The following is a 22,587-nucleotide window of genomic DNA, read 5'->3' as shown; positions in this document are numbered from 1 at the left end:
ATTTGTATCAAAGGGAAAATGGCTAATAAAGACATTAACCAAAATGTAATAATCTCCTAAAACAAATGTCTACCAAATAATAAATAATGAGAAAGGGAAGGAAGCAAATTTAATTCACAGATTGTTAATGATTTCATTGGTGGTTGTTATGGTGTAATGTTATTTCTGTAACAGCTGTTCTTCTTTCATTTAAAATTCAGTAACCTTTAGATCTTAACCTGCATGCTGACCCTAACTATTGTCATGCAGCTTGTGGCAAAACCAAATGATAATTAAACAGAATTTTTCACTCCTCTACCTGCTGTTTCCATAAATTTCCCAGATGCAGAGATATAGATGGCCTCTATGTATGCCAAAAGTTTATCTGACACCTCAGTTACCATATTCTCTGTGACTATTCTGGACCTTGCTACCAGGTCCAGTAGCAGCAATAGGAAGAAGAGGGAGGCGAATAAACCCTGCTTTTCTCTATGTGAGGAGAAGAGTAATCCCAACACTAGTCTCTGTCTCTGACTTTGCAAGCCAGGCATGTTGGTAAACTTGAATGAAGTGGATTTTTGGGTTGCCTGCAGTGTATGACCCTTTTATACAATATCATAGCTGTTTATGGATTTATAACCGTGCTATTTTTCTGATGTGAGATACCAAGGCCTGAGTGGCAAGGGGAATCAACTGTTTAATTAACACAAGTGGCAAATGCTGGCTTTGTTCTGCATGCCTTACGGCTGAGATGCATATTCATGTTTTATTTTCCAAATCAGATTTAAACTGCAGGCAGAGGAAGCTAGAGGCAGACACACACAGAAATAACTCATGTTTTTTATTGCATTTCCTTACACACAGGCACGCACACATATCTTCAGGCAAGGGCTTTTTAAGATGTAGAAAATATTACAATATTCATGACAAAATTTTAAATACTTTAATTATGATTATTTTGAGTGTCTCTCCTCAGTCCTGGGAATCTGCCCTGCCTCCTCCCCCCGCCCTTTTTAAACTCCTATGTTTCTTATGTATCTTTCACTAAATTCTTTTATTTTTATGAGAACATAAAACATCCCTTTGGGGCAGATTTTTTGTTAGAGTGAGCTCAGAAATTGGATATCTTTTGCTCTTAGAATTTTTTTCCCCTAGAGAGCTGACCCCCCTTGTTCTGTTAAATGCTGAAAGCTCTGTGGAGTAACTGTCACATCAGGATTTGGGGACAGGGACATCCTTGTTTGTGTTAGCCTTTATTTTTCCAACCCAGTAAATCCTGGGTCTACGAGGGTTCAAGAAATGCCTGATAGTAAAATAAAATAAAATAAAAGATTAATCTGAATTTAATTGACGCATATATTGTTTTATTATCAGTATGAAGGTGATAAGCAGGTCTATAGAAAAGATGGGTGCCCAGAGACAAATACGCAGAAGAAATTGAATGAAATCCCGACAGGGCTTCCCCAGATATACACTTCTTCCCTGGGGCTGACAGTGATGGCCACTGCTGTCACAATGTCATCCACATTTTAAAAAAAGAAATGTTTATCTTTCTTGTAGATGAAATCAATTGGCCTGAAAAAGATGAAGCACCCCCTCCCGATGCCCAGGATCTGATTACACTGCTTCTCCGGCAGAATCCTCTGGAGAGATTGGGAACAGGTTAGGGTACAACTTGTTTTAATTTTTGCTAATATGCAAGAAATAACGTCTACGTGAAACATGGTGAGGCTTTTGTTTGTGTTTTGTTTTGCAAGGGAAACATCTGTTAGTCGATGTAGAACATGACGACAACTCATTATAGTAACGATGTTTAGGGATATTATTGTGTATGGGTTGTGGGGCTTTTTTTTTTCTTTTTGCTGACTCAGAGCAGTTTGCAAAAAAGAGAGCATTTTTTTATTTTGGTATGAAACAGAACCTACTCTTGCTGTAAACAAGAGCAGAGCCTTATCTCAAGATAAACCTAGACGCCACATAGAGCTCTCCTCCTGAAAAAGTGAGCATTAGTAATCACTTGAACAGGGGAAAGTAGAACTAACTGGTCCAGTTCAAGCATGGCATCCTTTTCTCAAGCTCACAAGTAATCTGATCCAGCAAATTACTTCCCACAGACTTTGGGTTAGGTGATTGGTACTTGAACTAATTACTAGAAAATGAGAGCCTGGGGAAAGACTATGCAATCTTATCATTGGCATTCAGCACCGTGGTCTGAGGAGGAGGATTAAAAGCACAGGCTTTTGAGGTTAAGGAGATAAAAAGAAATTGGTGAGAAGAAAGCTGGCTGACTATTATGTAGCCCTTTTTCTATTTTGGCTCCTTCTCTTCCTCCTTTGCATATCTCTAGCTAGGTGGCACAGTGGATAGAGTGCTGGACTTGGAATCAGGAAGTCCCGTCTTGATGAGTTCAAATCTGGCCTCAGACACTAGCTGTGTGACTTTGGGCAAGTCATTTCATCCTGCTTGCCTCAGTTCCTCATCTTTAAAACGATCTGGAGAAGGAAATGGCAAACCACTCCAGCATCTTTGCCAAGAAAACTCCAGATAGGGTCACAAGGAGTCAGACACGGCTGAAGCAACTGAACAGCAGCAACAAAACTTTAAGAGGAAAGATTGGCCAATAACATTAGACGGTAAAGACCATAGATATAACTGTGCTGAGCTGCCCGGGATCAAGCTCAGAAATAACTAGATAAATCAATCAATTGCCATAATTTCCATTAACATTTTCCTCTTCACAATGGCCAATATTGTATGTGTGTGTGTGTGTGTGTGTCTGTCTGTCTGTCTCTCCTCTGTCTTCTTTACTTTCTCTCTCTTTCCCCCCTCTTCCTCTGTCTCTCTCCTCTCCTTTTTCCTCTATCTCCTTTCTTTCTACTCCTCCTTTCTCTCTCCTTTCCCCTCTTCTCCCCTTTCTCTTAAATATTAGAAAATATTGCAGAGAGAAAAAAAACAACACAGTAACTACAGCAAATAAATCTTATGCTGTGGTCCGTGTTTACCCCTTAAACTGTCCCTTTGGGAGGCATTCCCCTTGCCTCTTCTAGTTAAGAGAGTACTAGCCTTTGTGCTGCTGCATTTGAGGGCTCAGGGGCTGAAGCTCACTCTGAGCTGGCCATTAAGATGACATGTAATTTTTCGTGTTGTTGGTGAATCCACAGCTCTGTTTCTGGGACACAGACAGCTTGTCTCCCTTCTCATCAGATGGAGTAAAGAGGATGTTTGTGCTGTGTACGTGTGTGTGTGTGTGCGCGCGCGCGCACATGCACCACTCTACCCTAAAGAAGCTGGCTGTGATTGTGGAGTTATGCTTAAATTAAGTGCCAGAGAAATAATTTCCTTGTTTTAGCAACTGTGCACCTCCATTCTTTTTTGCCCAGTGTTGTTTATTTTTTAAAATTTCCCCACAGTAACAACAATACTTTGTAACATTTATATAGTACTTTCAGTTTTACAGAGCACTTTACACATGTTCTTTCATTTGACTGACACAATGACCTTGTGAGGGAGGTCCTGTTATTAGCCCCATTTTACAGATGAGGAAAATGAGTCTCGGAGAGATTAAGGGACTCACCCAAGGATCGCATAACTGGTAAACATCTGTGGCAGGATTTGAAATCTGAGCTTCCTCATTTTAATTTCAGTGCTCTGATTTACTCTTTCCCCAAACTATCTTAGGCATTTGGTCATTTCCTTTTCTGAAATGGCCTTCAGTAAGATTTAATTTGGGGGCATCTAGGCAGTGCAATGGATAGAGTGCTGGGCCTGGAGTTAGAAAGATCTGAGGTCAAAGCTCTATGACCCTGTGCAAGTCACTTAACCCCGATTGCCTTGCTTTCCTCATCCATCAAATGAGCTGAAAAAGGAAATGGCAAAATACTCCAGTATCTCTGCCAAGAAAACTCTAAATGGGGTCACAGAGAGGTGGAAGTGCTGAGCAACAAAAGATTTAATTTAAGAGTCTGAAAATATGTGTAAATATTACATAATTGTGTCTGAAAATTGTATTGTAAATGGAGTAAGAGCCTAGAAACTTTTTTTTTTCAGATGCACTTAGATGGCATAATGATTAGAATGTTGAATATAGTATCAGGAAGACCTAGGTTCAAATCCTTTTTAAGACAGTTATTAGCTGTGTGATCCTGGCTTAGTCGTTTATGCACCTTCTCTCAGCCTCAACATCCTTATCTGGAAAAATAATGATAATAATAGCACACCATTATTTTGTCAGTATTTTTCTTAACTTTTCTCTGTTACAAAGGAAGTTTCAAAATAGGGATAGACTCTCCAGAAATGATTGTAGTATGTTAAAAATAAATAAATAAATAAATAAATAAATAAATGAAAGCTTCAAAACCCAAGGTAACTTTCACATCCCAATTAAATATCTGTAAATGAATTTTGAGCGATATACAAGTATAGTTAATTGAAGATTGTCCTGAATCAGACTCTGTCTATGATCTCTTTCTCTTCCATTTTTTTTTGAGTAAATGTTTAAGTAGGCACTTCCAAAAACAGACTTTAAAAGCCACCCCTGACCCCAGAGAACCCCTGGAAACATGGAGTTGTCATGTCCTTTTTGTCCACTTCACTTCCTTGATTGGGTTGGATTTGTCTGACAGTATGGGTGCTCTGGTCAACACAGTCACATACATCATGTGCTCATGGATTGTTTCTCTCTTCTTTATCTCTTTGACTGGTACTTTGGGTCTTTTCAGGGTTTGACAGTTTGAGGAGCTAATCCCTCAACAGAAGCCCAAAAGAGACATTTGAAATATCCGGCCCCAGCTTTTCGTGTTGTCAGGAAAAAGCCTGCAAAACAGGCAGCGGCTATGTGACGGGTCCCTGTAGGGTGCTGCTGAGTGCTACCTGCTGCTTGTCCCGAAGGCTTGCTGCCCTGCTTCAGAGGGCAGCATCTTGTATTTAATGCATATTTATCTGGCAAAATAATGCACCATGAAAATGTGTAAATGCACATTTGCCTGAGAGACTGGAGTAGCTGAGAAAAGGGGTGTGAAGAATATAATGGATGTTTTAGAAACTTCCACAAAAGGAGAGAAAAACCATGGGTATGGGATAAATTTAATGTCACAGCACATAAGATTTCAGTGTAATTAGGAAGCTGGAAGATGGGAATTGACCTATTTCAACTGCTTTTGAATTTCTAATGTGCTGTGAACACTGTCTCTTCCTTGAGTAGTAATGTTGGGTTCTTACAGTGAAGTTTGTCGGTTTTATTTTTGTGGTCTTCAACACGGTTATTTTTCTATAGCATTTATTTGGTAGTATCTTATACCTTTAATTTCCCTCTAAATTTGTCCTTTCCTTTCATTCTTGCCTTCTTGGTGATGGAAAGAGCCAAGGACAATGATAATTGCCTGACCTCCCACATGCCTCTGAGTCAAAGGAATGTCTCAGTGGGAGATTCCTAAGAGATCAGGTCAACTGAAAACAACCTTTAAAAAAACAACTCTCTGGTTATAATGTAGAGATAACATGGGGGCTCTGGATCTCGAAGAATCTGGCTGTCCTTTGCTGAGATGTGTGACACTTGATTATTTGCCAGAGCTTTGCCGCTTAGTTAATTTTATTATTTTTTAAAATGTCTGTTTAAGTCTTTTGGTTTCATATCACCAAATATATACCTTCACCCTCCCTTAGCCAGTGAAACCATTCATTGTTGTAACACATTATTATGCACCTCTGTCTCCTGGCTTCTTTCAAGACCCAGCTCAAATCCCATCTTCTACAAGGGGCCTTTCCCGGTGTCCCCCTATTTCCAACCCCTATGTCCCACTTGTAGTGCCTTTCCTCTGAGATACCTTCCATTTACTTTGTATATTTTTTTTTGAGGCATTCGAGGTTAAGTGACTTGCCCAGGGTCACACAATTAGTGCGTGTTTGAAGTCGGATTTGAACTCAAATCTGCTTGACCACAGGGTCTGTGTGAAGCTGCCCTTCCCATTTGCTTTGCACATTAGTTGTATGCTTAGAAGGGTTTGCTTGTTGTCTCCACTCTCTATTCCTGAGCATGTGGGTTTTTTGAAGGCAGGGACCATATTCTTGCCTTTATTTGTATCCCCAGAGTTTAGCAAAGTGCCTGGCATAAAGGAAGTGCTTAACAAGTGCTTTTTGATGGACCAATCTGGGGTAAGAGGAGGCAATTTGGTAAAGCTAACCAACATGGTGGGCGGAGCCAAGATGGCAGAATGAAAGCAGTGACTTGCTTGACCTCTCCCCCAGACCCCACTAATATTCATAAAAAATGGCTCTAAACAAATTCTAAAGCAGCAGAACCCATGAAAAGACAGAGTAAAACAAATTTCCAGCCCAAGACAACCTGGATGGTTGATCAGAAAGGTATATTGCGTCAGGCTGGGAGCGGAGCGTGGCGTGGGCGCGCAGGCGGCAGGGAACCTGGAGCAGGCCTCAGAGAACTGAATCTCAGGGGGCAGCTGTGGTGGTTTCCAGACTCCTCAATCCACGAATGCCAAAGACAACTTAGAAGGTCAATGGGAAAAGTCTGTTTCTGCAGTGCTGAGAGAGGAAGGTGGGGTCTCAGCTCCATTCCCCAAGAGCATGGCCCTGGGGGAGCAGCTGCCTCCTGAGCTTCCGGCCCATAGACTGAGGGGGAATTCAGGGGCTGATCAGAGAGGGATTGCAGGGATCTCTTTGCCAGTGCTGAGGCAGGAATCTCTTGCTTTGCCGTGTTGGATCTGGGTCACAGTTCTGGGCAGGGGTCTGGGTGAGGAGGAGGCTGATGTGGAGCTTGTAGTGGCTGTGGAGAGAAAACCCTCCTCACAGTTACAGGACAGAAAGGAGTACTTGTGGTCACAGGCCAGGAGCTAATCCCTTGCCCCTTATCATACCACCTTGCAAGAACTGAAAATTTACAGGTCCCTACAAGTATCTCTGAAAACAGCTGTACAAACCCCCGAAGCTTGGGACAGTACATTCTCCACATTGGAAGCAGATCTTACCTTAACAAAGAGTTTAAAACTCAAGTAATTGGCTGGGATCATGAGCAAGCAGCAAAAAGAGTCAGACTATATTATCTTACTTTGGTGAAAAGAAGATCAAAATATACAACCAGAAGAAGACAACAAAGTCAAAGCTCCTACATCCAAAGCCTCCAAGAAAAATATGAATCAGTCCCAGGCCTTGGAAGAGCTCAAAAGGGATTTTGAGAAGCAAGTAAGGAAGTAGAGGAAAAACTGAGAGTGATGCAAGAAAATCATGAAAAACAAGTCAACAGCTTGCTAAAGGAGACCCAAAAAATACTGAAGAAAATAACACCTTAAAAATAGCCTAACCCAAATGGCAAAAGAGGTCCAAAAAGCCAATGAGGAGAAAAATGCCCTAAAAAGCAAAATTGACCCAATGGAAAAGGAAGTCCAAAAGCTTACTGAAAAAAATACTTCCTTAAAAATTAGAATAGAGCAATTGGAAGCTAGTGACTTTATGAGAAATTAAGACACTGTAAAACAAATCCAAAAGAATGAAAAATTAGAAAACAATGTGAAATATCTCATTGGAAAAACAACTGACCTGGAAAATAGATCCAGGAGAGAGAATTTAAAAATTATTGGACTATCTGAAAGTCATGATCAAAAAAAGAACCTAGACATCATCTTTCAAGAAATTATCAGGTCAGCTAGGTGGCTCAATGGATAGAGCACCAGCCCTGGATTCAGGAGGACCTGAGTTCAAATCCGGCCTCCCTGGGCAAGTCACTTAATCCCATTGCCTAGCAAAAACAAAACCAAAACCAAAACAAAACAACGATAACAAAAAAAGAAATTATCAAGGAAAACTGCCCTGATATATTAGAACCAGAGGGCCAAATAGAAATTGAAAGAATCCACCGATCTCCTCCTGAAAGAGACCCCCAAAGGAAAACTCCTAGGATTATTGTAGCCAAATTCCAGAGTTCCTAGGTCAAGGAGAAAATATTACAAGCTGCCAGAAAGAAACAGTTCAAGCACTGTGGAAACACAATCAGGATAACACAATATTTAGCAGCTTCTACATTAAAGGATTGCAGGGCATGGAATATAATATTCCAGAGGGCAAAGTAGATAGGATTACAACCAAGAACAGCAAAATTGAGTATAATCCTTCAGGGGAGAAAATGGTCATTCAGTGAAATAGAGGACTTTCAAGCATTCATGATGAAAAGACCAGAGCTGAATAGAAAATTTGACTTTCAAATACAAGACTCAAGTGGAACATGAAGAGGTGATAGGTTCCTTCTTATTGATGGTCTTCATGCTGGGGTTAGAAGAAAATTTATCAAGGATGTTCAAGTTGGGGATTTCTTTGCGGTATGATATGGACAAGATGACCGCTGGTGTATCTTCTAACCCTATAATTCTGATTCTGTGATTCTAAATTATACATACTGAAGCAGAGTGATCAGGACATCTCACCTTGAGTTTGCAGCCTTTGGAAATGGTATAGGACAGGTTGTGTTGAATTATGTATATTCCAATAGAATGTCTTATCTCCACCTGCTAATAAGGTTATGTTTGAAATTTGGATTTTATATATAAGAACTGTTTTTACCATTAGGTATATTTTTTCTTGTGGGGTAATCATGCCTAGTCTGACTTGTCTTTGGAAATGGGGCTATATTTATATTTGAGGCAAAATTAAGGCATTGTTTCTAACATGAAGGATCATTGAAAATCTGGTTAAGAATTGGTAAAGTAGAAAACCACAGCTCAAAATACCTGACATGCCACTGAGAATCACTAGATGGCATGGTCTTTAATGACCATTTCAACTCTAATTCTTGACTATATGATGTGCCCATGGTCATCAGGATAGTAAATGAGAGTTTCATTGACTCTAAATCCTATACTATTTTTATTGTGTTACCCTGTTTATTCAGCCCAATGGAATAACTTATTTCCCTCTTACTTCCCATAGCTTCTTGTATCCTGACCTTTGCTCAAATAGTCTATTCAACCTAGAATTTCTAGGCCTGTTCAGATCTTACTGCTACTTCAAGGCCCTGCTTAGATATTGTCTCCTTCATAAAGGTTTCTCTTATTTAAAAACAAAACAAAACAAAACTAACCAACATGTAAACCAAATCTGTTGCGGGGGGGGTGGAGTGTAAGAGTCAGGTATTGAGAATCATTTAAGATTTTGAGTAGGTATTGACATGATGTAAATATTTTGTATAAATATTAATCTGGTAGCAATGTGCAGGATGGATTGAAGGGAGAAGAGAATGGAATAAGGACCTTAGGCTAAAGAGGCTACAGCAGTCCTTCATGCCTGAGGTGATAAAGATCTGAACTAGGTTGCAGATCTAGGAAGAACATGAATTAATTGCTACTTTTAATCATGTAATAATAGGTTGAGTAAACAAAAAGTTCATTAAATGGTAAGCTCCTTTAGAGCAGAGACTGTCTTTTTGCCTTTTTGTATCCCTGGTGCTTAGTGTAGTGCCTGGCACATAGTAGGCATTTAATAAATGTCTACTAATTGACAGTAAACTCATTTTACCAATCCACATAAAACTAAAGAGAACACAATTATATTGGAAAAGCTTAACTGCTAAAAAAGATCTGTGGTTTATTCCATCAGTGTCACTACTACCACTCATACCGATTGCAACACACACACACACACACGCACATGCACACACATCCTAACATGGTCTTCATGAGTTGCTATAGTCCTACAGTATGTCATTTGGTCTCTAACTTCCTAGTGATAAGCCTCTCTGAGCAAATTAAGCTCAGCTGATCTTCAATTGGCAAATCCCAGATCTTTTTAGCATTCCAAGGTCACACTGTGCTGGCATGGCCTTTGAGAATACAGGCTCTAGATGAAGGAGGCATTAGAGTGAGACTTTAGTAAGGCAGCATAAGGCACTAGGTAGCACAAGGGATAAAGCACTGGGCTTGGAATCAGGAAGACTCATCTTCATGAGTTCAAATCTGGCCTCAGACATTTGCTGGGTAGTTCCTATTCAAGTTCTCATTCTCTTCTCTTCTCTCTTTTTTTTCTCTCTCCCTCTCTCCCCTTCTTCCCTTCTTCCCTCCCTCCCTCCCTCTCAAAAGGAAGGGATCTAATAACTTATTTACCTACCTCTGAGAGAAATATCTAGCAAATGCCTCAGTAATTGGCTGCATTATAATTTTTCTTTGCCAGACTTTTAATCAGTTTCCCATGCCTCATCTATTTTCTCCCTCAGTGCATGTAGTCTGTAGTATACTCCAATGATAGATAAAATTGCTTCTGCTTCTCTCTCCATTAATCTTCAGCCAAATCTCCTTCATCATGCCTCCTCTTTATGGTACGTATATTCCTTCATATGAATATACTTCCTTAACTAGACAGTGCTATGCCCTCCCTCTTTTTATTTATTCATATGTCCAAAGCAACATTCTAGTCCAAAATTTCATCCTGCCAAGTCTAAAAGGTACCTGTGAGGCCAAATTTGCCTCTTGCATTAGGACCTCTAGTTTCTCTTGCTTTTTGCCCATACTTTGTCCATCTGTTTGTAGTCTTTTGTAGCCATGGGTTCCTTTCTTGCATTGTGTTTCCCATGAGCTTTTGGATATCCAAACTGCCATCCTTCTTTCTCCATATAGTATCTAACATGATGAATGCACATAGATAGTTTTCTTCCTCCCCTATTCTTTTCATTTAAAAATTATATTGTGGACTTCCTCACAACAATCCTAGGAAGATAGAATATTCAGGTATTTTCTCCAGGAGCTTAAGACCATATTTACAAGAGGAACAAGGTTTAACTTGTAAGTAGGGAAGGATGTAGATAATACAAAGAAGAATTTTTGTTGTGGATTAAGCATGAGAAGCTCTAAGTTCAGATTATAATAAGGAAACATTACTATTAGACGTAAAACAGACTCTCTCAATGACATGGACAGTGAGACCATTGTTTGGGTTTCCCTAGGTGGCCATTTAGGGGAAATATAAGCTATTTTCATTCGTACATTTGCTGGAGGCAGAGGTAGACTAACAGCTCTGTGATTCCATTGCAAATCTGAGGGCTTCTTTATATACACTATGTACATATTTTAAATGTTTGAGGCCAAGTGTACACTTTAAAATGGCAACTGCTCTTTTTGAATCATGAACTGAATATGTAGAATATTGTTTCCCCAAATTGTGCCGTCATGCTCTGTTGGCATGAAGAACTCTACAACTTCACAAATTTGATGGATTTTAGTCTCATGCTGTATGAATCCATAAAACAAATTCAACTATTTCTGACTTAAGAATTCATACTCCATAGACACTAATTCCTTCTTAATTATATATGCAATCCAGTGAAATTACATTACCCATTTGTTTATCATTCAAAAAGAACTCATCATTGTTATCTTTATCTCTATAAGAAATATCACTGTCACAGCAAATTCCTCCTCTGGAAATTTTTTTGTTTATATATAATGGTAATGTCTTTGTGGGGACACTAAGCCTGCTTCCTCAGGTTCACCATAATGTGGTTTTCAGAAGCTACATCATCAATCTCTGAAAATGGGGGGGGGAATAATGGGGAAAATTAACAAAAGAAAAGTTGAACACATAGTATTATTACTGAGATAAATATCTTCCTGACAGTTGTTTGGGGGAATTATTTCCTTTGGTCATGACGATGGACTGAGAATGTAGGATGTCTCTGCCTCTCTCTGACTGTGCCTCTCTCTGTCTCTTTCTCCCTTTCCTCCTGTTCTTCCTCCCTCTCTCCCTATGAAGTTCCCTTTCTATCTGCCTCAGGCATTTGAGTCTCCTCATTTTCTCTCATGCTCCCCCAGGTGGTGCATATGAAGTAAAGCAACACCAATTTTTTCGTTCCTTGGACTGGAATAGTTTGCTGAGACAGAAGGCAGAATTCATCCCGCAACTAGAATCAGAAGATGACACAAGTTACTTTGATAGTATGTATTATCTTAAACTATAAGTGAATGCAACATGACTAACATGGAAATATGTTTTGCATGACTGCACATGTATAATCTATATCAAATTGCTTGCCTTCTCAATAAGAGGGAGGAAGAGAATTTGGAACTCAGAAAAATTTAAGTGAATATTAAAGTTGTTTTACTTGTATTTGGGGGAAAATATTAAATTTTTTTTTTTGCTAGGCAATGGGGTTAAGTGACTTGCCCAGGGTCACACAGCTAGTGTTATGTGTCTGAGGCCGGATTTGAACTCAGGTCCTCCTGAATCCAGGGCCGGTGCTCTATCCACTAGGCCACCTAGCTACCCTAAATATATTTTTAAAAGTAAAAAAGTATGTTAGTGAATCGTGTGTGTGTAAAAAGGAATCATCCAGGAGTTTGATATTACAGTTGGGAGCCTTCTGAAAAAGCAGTATGTTCTAGTGGGAGGAGCTCTAGAGCTGGAATCAGAGATCTCAGGTTCACATCACAGCTTGGCTGTTTTCTACATGTGTAACCTTAAACAAATCTCTTTGGGCCTCAGTTTCCACAACTATAAAATAAGGCATTTGGACAAGGTGATCACTAAAGTGTTCCCACTTCTAAATCCCTACAAATAAAGTCTTTAATAGATTATAGTAACTGTCTCATATTTGACTTTGACCATCCTCCATTTTTCTGCAGCTCGTTCAGAGAAGTATCACCATATGGAAACAGAAGAAGAAGATGACACCAATGATGAAGATTTTAATTTGGAAATACGGCAGTTTTCTTCATGTTCCCACAGGTTTTCAAAAGTAAGTCAAAACTGGCCCTAGATTCCCAGGAGCATATCCTTATGAAGGTTTTTTATCCTACCGGCTTGCTTCTAGATAGAGTGATGCCCAAACTACCTGATGTGAGAGAGGACTGGTCCATCCTGCCAATAACATATACATATACATCTGTCTACATGCACACACACACACACACACACACACATACATTTATTTATATAGAGAGTTATTATAGTTATATATACATATACATACGTGTGTGTGTGTACGTGTATGTACACTGAGCTGTTTTTCCTGAGGGAAAAAATACACATAAATATACATAAATATATACATATATAGGCATGTATGTATATTTATACATACATACATACACATAGATAGATATTCTCCTCCCCTCCCTGTTTGCTGGAAGAGTAGCTCAGCCTTTCTATATAACCTGACCCAAGTCTCACAGCACAGGGAGAAATCTTCTTTCCTACTGCAAATTAAGCTTGTTGTTGTAGGTGGAGCCTTGCATTTCTGGAGATGAGGATACCTTCATGCCCTGCCTCACTGAGTGATGATGAGGAAGGCACTGGATAAATATGAGTTGTTCATAGTTTATTTTCAGAGTCACTTATAGGCTGGTGACATTGAGAAAATGACTGAGTGTGCTTCTATTTGCATTTGGCTTTAGCTCCATTACCCCTTACCCTCAATTTGGCAGAGTCCAAAGGATGTCCGTAGTCGAATACTAGGTGTCATGGGGATTTACCAGAAGGGAAGGCCTTGAGCTTACAGTCTATTTTTTTAAAATAATGATTGTGAAGAGTATAAACACAAGTAATAGAAACATGATAACATAATCATTAATTCATGGTCCACTGGGAAGAGCATTGTGAATCTGTAGGCAGAGGACCTAGGTTTGAATAAGAGCCATGCCTAAAAGTAATTCATTTTAAGCATGACAAAACTAAAACTCTGAGAGTGTATAACTTAATCAAAATTATCCTCTCTGGGCTTCAGTTTGGAGGAGGTGGATTATACCATCTCCATGCCCCTTCCAGAAATGTGACATAAGACAAAGAGTTCTGAATTTGTAATGAGAAGATCTGGGTTCTACTCCCTAAGAAAATGCATTGAACTGTGAGTTCCTTGAGCAGAATCTGGTTTATTTTGTGTTTTTGTTTTGTTTTTTGGTTGGTTGGGGTTTTTTGCCTTTCTTTGTATCCCTAGCACTTAGCATGGGATCTGGCACTAAGTTGGCGCTTTTAAAATGTTTGTTGATTTGACTTCTTTTTAGTATTATTATTATTATTATTATTATTGATTTGACTCTTGAATGATTAACTTCTCTAGGCCTCAGTTTCCTCATCTGTAAAATAAGATCTCTGAAGTATCTTTCCACTCTGAATCTATGCCCCAGTGATTCTAATCCAAATAAGGGCTCTTTTTTTTTTTTCTAACAGGAGGGAATGTGGGGTGATTGGGAGCTTGGTGGAGTTGTTTCATGGAAGAAGTGAGTTTTACATAGCAGAGAGGCATTCCAGGAGAGAAGTGATAGTTTGTAAGTGAGAGCAGTAGGTTTGGAGAAGCAAATATGAACTGAAGTGTGTAATGGGACCTGAGGGCAGTTGAGTATATGGAATGAGAGGGGATGCTGCAATTCTAGTAGAGTCCAAAGGCCAACTGGAGAGTTGTTATTTGATTCAAGGGGAATTGAGAATCTGTTGTTGAATTCTGAAAAGGCTTGGAGGCAATCAAACTGACAGTGCCTGAGGAAAAGAACCATAACTTCAGTGGAGGGGAAGAAGAGAATCTGGAGAAAGGGAGGAGTCTCTAGGACACATTTACCTTTTATCTGGATGTGAAGTGATTTGGCTTGAAGTCAAAATCCAGGTTTAACCAGTAACTTCCCAGTTCTATAGATTAGGCTACCAGCATTTCAAATGAATTGGTCTAGTTTCTGTGTCGCATTTAGTACCTTCAGAGTTTTTTTTCTACCTTTTACAAAATTAGTTAATATGCAGAGTATATCCATTATACTAATGCTCCATTATACTCCATTCGCTCCTAAGTGTGAGTACCCCATCTACTGGTGCATCTAGTACCCCATCCATGCCTTTTCATGCTTTATAAATCTTATACATGTCCCTTGCAATATGCCAAGCCCAGTACCTAATGTTTTGCATATATATTAGGGCAGCCAGGTGGTTGCAGTAGATAGAGGGCCAAGCCTGGAGTCAGGAGGATCTGGGTTCAAATCTGGCCTCAGACACTTACTAGCTGTGTGACCCTGGGCAAGTCACTTAACCCTGTTGGCCTCAGTTTCTTCATCTGTAAAATGAGCTAGAGAAGGAAATGGCAAACCACTCCATTATCTTTGCCAAGAAAACCCCAAATGGGAGGGATTCAGTCGGACAGGACTGAAAAACTCAACAACCACAGCACCAAGATACAGTGGAAAGAATGCTGGATTTGGTCAAATTCTACCCCCATCACTGCATGTATGATCCTGGGCAAGTCACCTCACACTCTAGGCTTCAGTTTCCCCATCTATAAAATGAGATTAGGACAGATGGTTCCTTCTGTCTCTAGAGCTGTAATCCTCTGATGTAGTAAGAACTTACTATCTGTTGAATAAAGAAGAGGTCACTATCATGTTACTCATTTACAGGGAATAGAATAACGAAATGGAGTCAGTCATAGAGCCACATCTGGGAATCAAGAGCTTAGACTGGGTCAGGAGCTTGGCAGAGCTGTCTCCTAGATGAATTTTTTCCCCACAGCTTTCATCCCAGTAACTAGCACTGCTTCCTTCCTTTCCACCCCTCTGCTGCAGCCTTCTTCCTTAGTATATACAGCCTCCATACCCAGCCGTGACTCCCACTCCCACCCCCATCTTCACTCCAACCCCACCAGCAATTTGTTACAGGATGGCTGCAAGTTGCTCCGAGCTAACAGAGTGGATCCAAATAGAACGCTATGGTTTGATTCAGCTTTCTTAATCTCCTCTTTTGTAACATTTGCTCATCCTTATGGGAGGGTGATGGCTATCCAAAGGCAGTCTGAGATCTCTCATGATGACAAGCTTTATCTCTGCAGGGACCCCGGTGCCGTAGTGCTCAGAGTTGACAGTCTGTATGTGTGATTTGTAAGCTAAACAAAAACCACTGATTTTTTATGGCCAAAATATGTGCTATCTTTTTTCCTAAATCTTTGAAGCAAGTAATTTATTCTTTTCTTCACAGTCAATTCCAATTCATTTTTCTGCTTCCCACCCCTGACTGGCGGCCATTAAATGTCTCTCTTTCTCTCTGATTTTTTTTTGATTGACTTTATGGTTAAGAAGTAATCTAAGATGTGCATTGATCCTCTGACCTAGAAACCCCAAAGCATCTATGGATTTTGTTTGCAGACACAAAGTTCATACAGAGAAATGATGAGAGAAGTTGATGAATTTGTAACAGCGAAAAAGGTTATTCATTGACCCTACACCTCAGCTGAAAGGAGCATAAAGCATTTGGACAGTGCTTTCTGAAAATAGATTCCTTGAATTCAGACTTTAGTCATCGTGCCTCATTTAAAAAAAAAGACAAATCTTGACAGAGTATAACACCAACAGTGTGTTAGTAATTGCAAACTTTTCTCCTTCTTAGGTTTTTAGCAGCATAGACCGAATAACTCGGAATGCTGGAGAAGAGAAAGAAGACTCAGGAGATAAAACCAAGAGTACAGCTCTACCATCTGTGGAGGCATTGAGTTGGAGTTCAGAGTATTCTGAAATGTAGGTAGACATGCCTGTTTAAAATGTTACAAAATGACTAGCCACTAGACCAGGCTGGTCTAACTATCAGTATCTCCTCCAGGTAATATTATCTTCTCCAGATGTAGTGGTTGTTTTTCACCTGATCTCTTCCAGAATCAGTATTTTTAACAGGTCTTCCTTCTTTCTTCCCTTCTTCCTTCTTCTTTCTTTCTTTCTTTCTTCTCCTTCCTTCTTTCTTTCTTTCTTTCTTTCTTTCTTTCTTTCTTTCTTTCTTTCTTTCTTTCTTTCTTTCTTTCTTTCTTTCTTTCTTTCTTTCTTTCTTTCTTTCTTCCCTTCTTCCTTCCCTTCTTCCTTCCCTTCTTCCTTCCCTTCTTCCTTCCTTCTTCCTTTCTTTCTTTCTTTCTTTCTTTCTTTCTTTCTTTCTTTCTTTCTTTCTTTCTTTCTTTCTTTCTTTCTTTCTTTCTTCCCTTCTTCCTTCCCCTCTTCCTTCCCTTCTTCCTTCCCTTCTTCCTTCCTTCTTCCTCCTTCTTCCTTTCTTTCTTTCTTTCTTTCTTTCTTTCTTTCTTCTTTCTTTCTTTCTTTCTTTCTTTCTTTCTTTCTTTCTTTCTTTCTTTCTTTCTTTCTTTCTTTCCTGCCTTCCTTCCTTCCTTCTTTCTTTTCCTTCCTTCCTTTGTTTCTTTCCCTTTCTTCCTTCCTCCCTCCCTTCCTTCTTTCCTTCCTCCCTTCCTTCCTTCCTTTGTCTCTCTGTCTCTTTTGTTTTGTTTTGTTTTTGTAATTTAAGGCAGCAATTATCCACATCAAACTCCTCTGATACGGAGAGTAACAGACATAAACTCGGTTCGGGCTTACTTCCCAAACTGGCCATTTCGACGGAGGGAGAGCAAAGGGAGCCAGCTGCATGCCCGAGGGAATCTAGAGAGGAGCCTGAGAAGCCAGCACTTCCATCTGAAGAGTCTGCCCAAGATGAACCTGAAGTCACCACGCCCGCGAGTACCATTAGCAGCTCCACGCTCTCTGGTAAGGAGTTTGGCTTTGCGATTTCTGGCAATCCAACACCATCTGTTTGGTTAGTCAGCGGTTTCTTTGCCCTCAGAATCTCCAGGGCTGGCCTTGGACAAGGCATTACCTCAGTTACCAGGCTTCATTAAGGGCCCCCTAACATCAGACAGCTCTGTGTCACTCTCACCCTACTTGATCATCTTCATCACTATTGCTATCTTTAGCATAATGCTGAAGCGGGGTTACCTTAATCTTGAGGCATGGCTTTAATTTTCATAGATGATATTAATTTTAATGAAAAATTAATATTAAATGTTAAATTAAAAAAACTATTGAAGTCAACCCTGATGGAATGCATGATTGATTGTTCAAGTGGAATTTGATTGCAAATTTGCCCATAGACTCATAAGGTCCACTTAATTAAATTCAGCCTGTATTTATGGAACACCTACTATGTGCAAGGTTCTGTGCTAACGTCTAAAGATACAAATACAAAACAGTCTTTGCCTTTATGGAGTTTATCTTCTGAAGGAAGGGGTCTTCAACGTGTACAAAATGGATACACAATAATGTAGAAAGATAGAGTGCTGATAACTAGCAGGGGAAGGAGAGGGGTGGGTACAATCCAGAAAGGTTTGATGTTGGAGGTACCATTTAAGCTCTATTTGGAATGCATATTAGAATGGGATAGCAGTTTAAAGATCATTTGGTCCAGCCTCCCACCTATTGTTGAAATTCTTTCCACAACCACTTTGACAAATTGCCAATTCGGTGTTTGCTTGGATGCTTCTGATAACAAGGGACTCACTACCTAAAATAGTAACTCATTTATTAGAAAGTTTTTCTTTCCAGTTCAGAGTCCTGTAGATGATGTTAGAACCCACAGTGCATCCTTGGTTCTGTTCATAAAATAAAGATCTTGACAGAGACCTTATTGCTTTCCATCAAATCATAGCCTCTTAGAATTGGAAAAGTTGTCAGAGGTCATCTAATGCAAACCACCACCAACCACCTGCAGTATTAAGGCCCTCTAAGGTATCCCAGAAATAGCCATCTAGGCTATTGGAGACTTCCAGGGTCAGGGAATTGCATTCATGGATAGCTCTGGTTGTTACTGCCAGCACCCTGGGTTCTCAGTGGGATGAAAGATCTGGCACTACCAGACTGGAGGGGCCTCAAATGTGGGCCAGTGACTGACTGGAAATCTTTCATTTGAGGAGCAGCCTACACAAAATTCAAAGAATTATATCACCAAATCAGAGGCAAGGTGGTGAAATATTTAATCACAGAGACTCTTGAATGCCTCTCTTAAAGAGTTTTCCTTGTGTGTTTTCCTTCTGGGGCCAACTATAACAAGTGTAATCCCTCTTTTACAAATATTTGAAGACAGCTATCTCTCTCTCTCTCACACACACACACACACACACACACACACACACACACACACACACACACCCTCTTAATCATCATCTCTGGAGGCAGAATATCCCTATATCAGAATATCCTTACCCAATCTTTATGGCGTGGTTTTGAGTCCTCTTAGCATCCTGATTGCCCTTCTAGACACATTCTGACTTCTTAGTGTACCTCCTATGATACAAAGAACCAGACCCAGGTGTAGCTATCTTTCTAAAATATTTTAAATTCTCTTATTACCTGCATGCAATATAAATGTCTTGAGTGAGCACCAGGACCAGATGGATTTACAAGTGAATTCTGTTAAACATTTAAAGATCAACTAATTCCAATATTAAATAATTTTTTTTGGAATAATAGGTAAAGGAGGGATTCTACCAAACTCCTTTTATGAAACAAATATGATACTGATTGATACCTAAACTAGAAAAAACAGAAAAAGAAAATTATAGACCAATTTCATTAATGAATGTGGACACAAAAATCCTAAATAAAATACTAGCTAAAAGATTACAGTATACTACAAAGATTATACATTGTGATCAAATGGGATTTATACCAGTAATGCAGGGATGGTTTAACATAAGGAAAACTATTTACATAATTGATTACATCAATAATAAAAGTTTTTAAAAATCATATCAGTAGACACAGAAAAAAACTTTTGATGAAATTCAACACTCATTTCTATTAAAAAACACTTGAAAAGTATTAGTGCAAATGGATTTTTCCTTAAATTGGTAAAAAGCATTTATCAAAAACCATCAGCAAGCATTATTTGTAAAACTAGAGGCCTTCCCTGTAAGGTTAGATGTGAAACAAGGATGCCCACTGTTACTAATATCATTCACTATTGTAGTGGAAATCCTAGCAATAACAATAAGAGGGGAAAAAAAAGAAATTGAAGGAATCAGAATAGAGAATGAGGTGATTAAAACTATCTTTTTTTTCAGATAATATGATAATATTCTTGGAAAACCCCAAAGACTGAACTAAAAAGTTAGTTGAAACAATTAATAATTTTGATTTTAAACATGTTTTAGTGTCTGTGTGGTCCCCAGTATAGTATGGATGCCTTCTAACAATAATGCAGGTCTATCTTATTTCACAAAAGAAAACCCAACATAAAAAAAAATGTAAAAAACAAATACAGGGCATATAAAGAGTGGAAATTCTTTCCATTTTAGAAATATTCTGCTTTCACTAAAACAGTTCACCATGGGATTCCTTTAAACCTACCCTTATTGTGTGAGAATATAATTTATTTTTCCTTGCCTCAGTCTCCTCATCTGTAAAATTAGTTAATTGGTATAGATAGCCTTTTAGGTCTTTTCCACCTCTAATGCTATATCCTTGAGTTTATAAAACGAGGCTGGTGACCTTGCACAGCCCTTCCTCACTTAAATCCAATTCACTTGCAAAGTCATGGCATTACCTTCCTGATGTCATGGTCCTCTTCAAGATAGAAGACAACAACAACAACCCTTGAGTATAGTGAGGTTGAGTCTCAGTTTCCTCATCTGTAAAAAAGAGAGACTTGGTATACGTAGTCTCTAAAGTCCCTTATAACATGAAATCTTATGGTCTTAGAAGTACCTAATCACAGAGGAAAACCCTGGTAAAACTGTCTCAGCAGACAGGGTAAGCCAAGTTGAGGGTAACTGACAGACCTCAAATCCATCGATGAGTTAGGGGGGTGTCTGCCCCAAGCATGTGAAGACTTCTCCTGGTGGAAGAAGGGGATGAGAACAGTTTGTTCCAATGGCCATGAAGGCAGCTGAAGCAGGTGCTGTGGAGCGCTTAGAGCAGGGTCAGACATCAAAGACACCAAGGTCATCCACTGCATCCTAGGCTGTCACCAGTTGTCCTGACTTTTGTCCTGACCCTGGATTTTGATGACTGTGGAAGAAAGAGTGAGGCCGATGACTTCATGCAGCTCTGCCTCACTTAAATCCAGTGAATGCACAAGTCAACACATCACCCTGTGATGTCATCAGTCCTCTTCAAAAACAAAGGATGAACAACAGCCACAAAGCTATGCCCTATAGTCTGGTTTTAAAATCACTTGATTCATATATAATGTCCAGTGAATAACCTTTCTCTAACACTTAACAGGTCCCTACTATGTGCTAGACAAGTGGAAGACTGATTAGGCAAAGACAAAAATGAAACAGGGCCCGGCCTCAGGGAGCTTATGCTTTTATTGACCAAATCTATTGAGGAAAGAAAAACATACCTGCATTGATTATTTTAATGAAGTAGTCTAATTGGCCAAGTCTACGTATTCACGTTACAAGTGACTCTGAGAACTTGATAACCCACATTCCAAGAACCTAAAATTATCCACTATGGCAGAATGGAAAGAAGCCTGGCTTGGGAGTAGGGGACCTGAGTTCAAATTCTGCCACTACTGTTTACTACCTACATGACCTTTACAAGGAACTTAACCCCTGGGACTTCAGCTAAGCCATCTGTAAAATAAGGGACTTGAATGAGACAGCACGTAAGACCCCTTCTATTTCTAGACCTATGAGTCTAGAAGCCCATGACCCCCCTCCTCTTTATATCTCTTCTTCCCTCTTCCTTGTTGGATATCTTTAAACACTGCTAGTTAAAATTTCCACCAGCCAGGTGACAACTTAGAAATGGAAGTGGGGAGAAGCAGCAGCTAGGTGGCATAGTGGATAGAGCGGCAGGCATGGGATCATTGAGTTCAAATCTAGCCTCAAACGCTTACTAGCTCTGTGACCCTGGGCAAGTCGAAGGAAGGAAGGAAGGAAGGAGAAAGATAAAGAAAGAGAAAGAAAGGAAGGAAGGTAAGGGGGAGGGGAAGGTACCTATGTAGCTCAAGAGGGTTTTTTTAATGATAATTCTAATTTTCTGGCCTTATTACTAAGCCTTTTCTTCTGAAATCACTCATAAAACTCTTTACTATTTTCATATTTTGCCACTTTATTTTACACTATATATTTACATCTGTTTGTAATTGATTCTTAATGGGTAAGTTGCTTATTACCTCTTGCCCTGTCAGCCCCACTGAGTAGTAGGAGTGGGGAAGGTAGGAAGAGAGTCTCAGGGTTTGATTGATCACTTCCATAATTTTGAAAATTTCTATCCCAAGTCCTGCCATGCATTTAGATTAATAGATTAAAACTACCTCCCTTCCCCTACCCCCTTTCTTTCTCTCCCCCATACCCACACTAAATATAATCAAAGACCTGAAGGGCTGCCCAGAATGGAGATGAGCTCAGCTACTCATCACCAAGGATAATTAGGGAATCAGATGACCGTGACTGTCATAAAATTAAATTCCTTGATTTTATATGGCTCTACCATGTCATGCATGTTTGCATACACACGCACACACACACACACAAGATTGACATTCAGAGAACACTAAGGTGACATTACCTACTATTAGTAGCCAAGAAAGTTAACTTCCTATCCAGTGCTATATAAATTAAGTGGGTAAAGGTGAGAGACAGGAAGGGAGGTGGGGAGAGAAGAGAGAGAAAAGGGAGGGAGACAGAGAGAGAAAGAAAGAGACAAAGAAAGAAAGCTAGAAGGGCGAGGGAGACTCATAGAAAGAGAGAGGGAGAGAGGAGACAAATACATACACACAAACTCTAATATTTATGTCCAAATACCCAACTAGGTACAACATAGTTGCTTTTTTTTCCATTGCCCAATAGATTTTTAATCTGAATATATTCATGAAAAATCAGAATACATCATCATA

General features: G+C 39.5%; 1 protein-coding gene across 7 annotated transcripts in view; it reads left to right on the top strand.

The window, feature by feature from the left end:
* The window catches only part of MAST4 (microtubule associated serine/threonine kinase family member 4), a 781,800-nt gene that overhangs the window by 735,736 nt on the left and 23,477 nt on the right, over nt 1-22,587 (top strand). For all 7 annotated transcript variants that reach the window (XM_078153164.1, XM_021007208.2, XM_021007207.2 and 4 more), the window contains 5 exons: nt 1,540-1,641; nt 11,781-11,903; nt 12,591-12,703; nt 16,324-16,451; nt 17,215-17,450. In XM_078153164.1, coding sequence (XP_078009290.1) covers nt 1,540-1,641; nt 11,781-11,903; nt 12,591-12,703; nt 16,324-16,451; nt 17,215-17,450 — 702 coding nt within the window. The remainder of the gene's footprint in view (nt 1-1,539; nt 1,642-11,780; nt 11,904-12,590; nt 12,704-16,323; nt 16,452-17,214; nt 17,451-22,587) is intronic.

Source organism: Phascolarctos cinereus, unplaced genomic scaffold (assembly GCF_003287225.1).
Source record: "Phascolarctos cinereus isolate Bilbo 61053 unplaced genomic scaffold, phaCin_HiC Scaffold_4;HRSCAF=312, whole genome shotgun sequence".
Classification (NCBI taxonomy): domain Eukaryota; kingdom Metazoa; phylum Chordata; class Mammalia; order Diprotodontia; family Phascolarctidae; genus Phascolarctos; species Phascolarctos cinereus.
This window is presented reverse-complemented; position numbering and strand designations above follow the sequence as displayed.